Below are 5,641 nucleotides of genomic sequence, written 5' to 3'. Positions count from 1 at the left end.
AACAAAAATTGGAAGAAATCAACAAATCCCTTAAAGAAAATCAAGAAAAAGCAATCAAACAGATGAAACTATTCAAGACATGAAAACAAAAATAGAGACAATAAAGAAAAAATAAACCAAGGAATTATAGAAGCAGAAATTATGAGAAAACCACAAATGCAAGCATAAAGAACAGAATACAAGACATGGAAGAGAGAATCTCAGGTGCTGAAGATACTATAGAGGAAATAGACTTATGGGTAAAAAATAACATTAAATCTAACAAAAACTTAACACAAAATATACAGGAAATATGGGACACCATGAAAAGACCAAACCTAAGAATAATAGGGATAGAAAAAGGAAAAGAAGCACAGAAAATATATTCAACAAAATCACAGAAGAAAAGTTTCCTAACCTAAAGAAAGATAAGCATATGAAGATACAAGAAGCTTACAGAACACCAAATAGCCTGGATCAAAAAAAGTTCCCTTGCCACATAAAAATCAAAATACTAAACACACAGAATAAAGAAAAGAATATTAAGAGCTGCAAAGGAAAAAGGCTAAGTAACATATAAAGGCAGACCTATCCAAATTACACCTGACTTCTCAATAGAAACAATGAAAGCCAGAAGGTCCTGGTCAAGCGTTGTGCAGACATTAAGGGACCATGGATGCCAGCCCAGACTACTATATCCAGCAAAACTTTTAATCACCATAGACAGGCAAAACAAGATATTCCATTGTGGAGGGCTAGCTTTGAACTGCATAGAAACTGTGCAGGGTGACTTGAAGTAACATTTTTGCTGACATGCTTGGCAGGCCAAGAAAGGAGGAAACAAACCTCCTCTATCAGTAAAATGCCTTGCCAATAGTCAGTCCTTGAGTACACAGATGTGCACTGTAGTTCAAAGGCTACGATTAGGTTGTGGTTTGTCTCCTGATGAAGTGTTTCTACATATTACATTACAGCAAAAGTTATTCCCATAACAATAGACTTTTTGTTTAGATTAACAAAGGCACAAAGCTCTTGAAATAATTTGCAACAAAGTTATTAGTTTATGTAACTATTTCCAAGTATTTATGAGAACCTAGCTTGTATTGTGATTTGAGTATTATAAAAAGAGCACTGGCTTTGCAATAAAGTGTGTAGTTGTATCTCCTACTATGCATTCCCTGTGTCCTTATTTCTGCTGCACTACCCAGGGTCATCCATAACCAAGGTAGCTGGGGAAGGGTCCCCAACATTCCACAACAGAACCAGATTTAACCAATACCTAGTCACAAACCCAGCCCTACACAAAGTACTAGAAGGAAAATTCCAACCCAAGGAGGTTGGTTACATCCACAAAAACATAGACAATAGATGATCTCATGGCAACAAATCCCAAAGAAGAAGAAAATACACAAAATAACATCACCAACAATGAAAACTAAAATAACAAAAGCTAGCAATCACTGGTTAATAATTAATATCCCTTAATATTAATGAACTCAACTCATCTATAAAAAGACATAGGCTAAGCTGGGCAGCGGTGGCTCACGCTTTTAATCCCAGCACTCGGGACACAGAGGCAAGGCAGATCTCTGTGAGTTCAAGGCTAGCCTGGTCTACAAGAGCTAGTTCTAGGACAGGCAGGCTCCAAAGCTACAGAGAAACCCTGTCTTAAAAAACCAAAAAAAAAAAAAAAAAAAAGACACAGGCTAATACCCTCTGAAATTCTAACCAGACCCCAATTAAATGCTTTCTTTTCTAAGTTACCTCTGTCATGGTGTTTTGTCACAGCAACAGAACAGTAACGAAGGCCGGCTACATGTGCAGATGCCCCTGAAAGAAGGGCAGTGGGCTCTGAAAGCAAAGGAAAGAGCTCTCAGCAGTGCAGTCAAACAAGCCATCAACTGACCGGTGTAATCACCTGCTGTGTGACCAGTGATGTGGTCATCAGCTGTGTGGCCGATGATGTAATCACCAGCCATGCGACTGATATGTGACAAGGCATAGAGGGAAAGTAGAGCTCACTTGACCACAGTGTCACTGTCAAGGGAGCCCCTCCCACTGAGTCTTTTTTCTTCTCTTGCTTTGTGCTTTCCTAAATTGGTGACACCTACTCCGGAGGACAGTTTCACATTAATTGCATTTAAGTAAGAGCTTGTACACACAATGTTGTTGATGATTGCAACTGTCAATCAGAAAAATTATAAAATATAAGACAGATAAATTGGAAATTCTAGAGTCTAATTATAATTGTGTGGAGGATGGAGGAGAGGATCAAGGTTAGCAGAAATGATGTCATCAAATCCTGAAGAAGCAGAAGAACATGGAGAAAATTCTCTAGCTATTAAGATTCTGAAGGTGTGTGTAGACGAAAAACATCAGATGGGGAGATGACTGGGTGGGTAAGAGAGCTTGCTTCAGAAGCATGATGACCTGAACTCAGATCCTCAGCATTCATATGAAAAGCCAGGCAGGGCAATACACTGTTGACCGAGTTTTCTGTCCTACCAGCTCCAGCAGTCATTAAGTCCCAAAGAAATACACAGAGCTCTATCTTAATTATAAACTGATTGGCCTATTAGCTCAGGCTTCTTATTAACTCTTTCTTACATCTTATATTAGCCCATTATTCCTGTCTGTGTTAGCTACGTGACTTGGTACCTTTTTCAGCAAGGCAGTCACATTTTGCTTGCTCTGTGTCTGGGTGACGACTGCAGACTGCATCTTTCCTCTTCCCAGAATTTTCCTGTTCTCGTTGCCCCATCTCTACTTCCTGCCTGGTTGCCCTGCCTATACTTCCTGCCTAGCTACTGGCCAATCAGTGTTTTATTAAAATACAAGTGACAGGGTACAGACCATTGTCCCACAGCAATATGCAAAGCCAACAACCCCAGCCAGCACTATAGGGGATGGGACAGAGACGGGGTGTGTGTGTGTGTGTGTGTGTGTGTGTGTGTCAATGGAGCTTGTCGATCAGTGTAGCCAAAACGTCAATCTCCAGGTTTGCTGAAAAACTCTGTGTCAGAGTAATAAGACACAGAGTGATGGAGTAGGCCTCCTAACGTCTTTCGCAGGCACACACATTTGGGCGCACGAGAGCACACACACACACACACACACACACACACACCACACCACACACATACACACTTGGACACATACACACACACACATACACACACCTCCACCACTGCACATTTCCTAAAGGAGAAAGCATTTACAGACCTAAACAAGACCACTGCCTTGTCACCTGTGACTAAGTATGACCTCTGAGACCCTAAAGCATGAAGAGATGGCACAATGGGCACCTTTCTGACAAGGTCACCCAAAGCCTGTCCATCTAGCTCTCCTTTTGTCTCTTGAGAGAGGGCTGGCCACCACGCTGTGTGAAGCGGTGTCCACTCATGGGTGCGTGAGTGGACTGCTTTCTAGTATCAAGAGTTTAAAGTGGTGGATCAGGTCAGCCAGCTGCTTCCTGTCATCCTGGCCGTCTAGCTCCTTGCATCGGGCCCACAGGAGATTTCTGGAAGGTTCCTTTCCAGCAGAGAAGAATGAGCAAGGACATTGGCATTTGGGGTCCCAGGTAGCTCTCTTTGTCCTGCAGTGGCCCCTCAGGATGTCTCTGCTGCCTGTAACCAGCTGGGACTGGCGTGGCCTGCTTCCTCTTCTCAGCTAGGCCTACCTCGCTCAAGATGGACGAGTCCTCTCTATCCCAGATGCCGCAGTGACTGAATCCAAACCAAAGATCTAGGAGTAAACTCGTGAAAACTTGCAGTAGTGCCCTTTATCTAGCTCTGTCCTTCTGGAAGGTAGCTCTGCCCTTCTGGAAGGTAGCTCTCTGCCAGACGCAGCATGATGTCCCCAGGGGACACCTCCTTTCCCTGTCAGTGCCCCAATTCTGTGCCCTCAGGACCTCAGCATTGTGACCAGAGTTACTAGACAAGGCACTGAGTATCAAGTATGGACACCTTCAGATGAACAATTTAAAAACAAAAAAATAAAAGGAAGTCCTAAATATTTCCTGGAGCACCCTTCTACTACAAAATAAATTGTGCTGGTGGCTCGTCAGAAATTTAATTTTTACTAGGCATCCTCCACTTTTTATTTGCTAAATCTGACAACTCCCCTTTCTTATTCAAGAATAATACGTATTTGAAGAGTACATAGTTTGAGCTGTGTGGGTGCTTTGCATCCGTTAGCAAATGGCCCTCCTTTGGGAAATAAGATCTTGCTATAAGCCCTGCTGGTTCAGATCTTGCAGTAATCCTCCTGCCTCTGCTTCCCAAGTTCGGTTACAGGCATGTGTGGCCCTTACTGATACAGTTCACAGTTTTTGAAGTTGAAGTCTAAGGTTGATTGGCCTCATCTGTTTGGCCTTTAGGTCAGGGCCCCTTGACTGGGTCAAATGGCAGAGAAACAGAAAAGAGACCTATCCACTATCTGCAAAAGAGGCCAAGGGCACAGGCTAGCCTCATGTAATAAAATCCCCTTCCCAGGGGCACTGGGATCCCTTGAGAAACACTCGCCTTCCTGAGGGTGATTTCCATGACCTAACCGCCTTGTACTAGGCCTTGCCTCTTGAAGATTTACCACTTCAACATGTCCGCACCAAGGAACAAGGCAGCACAGAAATCTTTGGGGAACAACTGCCCCCAAAGCTGGCTGAGGTGTAGGAGTGGGGTGAGGACAAGGACCAAGCCAGTGCTGTGGCCACTGATGCAGCCAACACGGGGCACCTGGGAACTGTGGTAGGGCTGGGACCCACCGCTCAACTCCTGTACCACCTGTCTAATATTTGTGTTTATGATGATTGGGAGAACAAACTGTGCCTAGCCCTTCAGCCACCAGAAGAGATGGATGGAACCCATGGCTTGGAGACACGAAAAGATGGAGACTTTATTTAAATACATTTTAATGAGAAGTAAGCAAGTTTTATATGTAAAAATATTTTGGTTAATGTAGAACCACTCACCCATTAATTCTGGGGTGTGTGTGTGTGTGTGTGTGTGTGTGTGTGTGTGTGTGTGTGCGCGCGCGCGCGCTCATACATGGCAATGTCCTTCTTTCAGATATGTCTTTGTGAAAACCCACCCATCTCTATATTTGGTCATCACAGCCTTTTCCTGCGCCCCTGGTCTACTGCCAAGGTATAGTCCGACTTCATTTCTTTATTCATTCTTGAAGAATCGCAGATCCTCTTGGTTCAGCAGCCCCTTTCCAGTCTCTCTAGACCAGAGGTGGAGTGACGGGTGGGTCCTGAGGTATCATCTGGAGCCAGGCTTCACAGTTCTGAGGCCAAAGGGTAGGAGAACTTGTACATGGAGGAGCTGCAGAAGTGGAAGGCTGCAAAGGCCAGGATCCCCAGCAGCAGGAGGGCTCCCAAGGCTCCGAAGAGGATCCCGAAGAAGGCTCCAAGTTTCACACTTAGGTGCTCGCAGTGTTCACCCCAGGATGTATAGATGGTGAAGGACGCACAGCTGGGGACAGAGAGAAGCGTGATGAGCGAGGATGCAGGCATAGCCTTCTCGGGCTTCTTCTCCTGGGGACCAAGGGCTGTTATCCAGGATAAGGCAGGGCTATCCCCGGGTGGAGGATCCAGTCTGCCCGAGGCCAGCTAAAGAAGGGAGGTCACCAGCTAAAGAAGTGAGGTCACCAGCTAAAGAAG

At 44.6% G+C, this 5,641-nt stretch overlaps 1 protein-coding gene across 1 annotated transcript in view; it reads right to left on the bottom strand.

The window, feature by feature from the left end:
* Positions 1 to 5,257: 5,257 nt before the first annotated feature.
* Positions 5,258 to 5,641, bottom strand: part of Muc4 (mucin 4, cell surface associated) — a 25,840-nt gene continuing 25,456 nt past the window's right edge. The window contains exon 25 of the mRNA XM_013351135.1: positions 5,258 to 5,453. Within this exon, the coding sequence (XP_013206589.1) occupies positions 5,258 to 5,453 (196 nt within the window). The remainder of the gene's footprint in view (positions 5,454 to 5,641) is intronic.

Source organism: Microtus ochrogaster, chromosome 2 (assembly GCF_000317375.1).
Source record: "Microtus ochrogaster isolate Prairie Vole_2 chromosome 2, MicOch1.0, whole genome shotgun sequence".
Lineage (NCBI taxonomy): Eukaryota > Metazoa > Chordata > Mammalia > Rodentia > Cricetidae > Microtus > Microtus ochrogaster.
The sequence above is the reverse complement of the archived record's forward strand: the minus strand, read 5'-3'. Positions and strand labels throughout refer to the sequence as shown.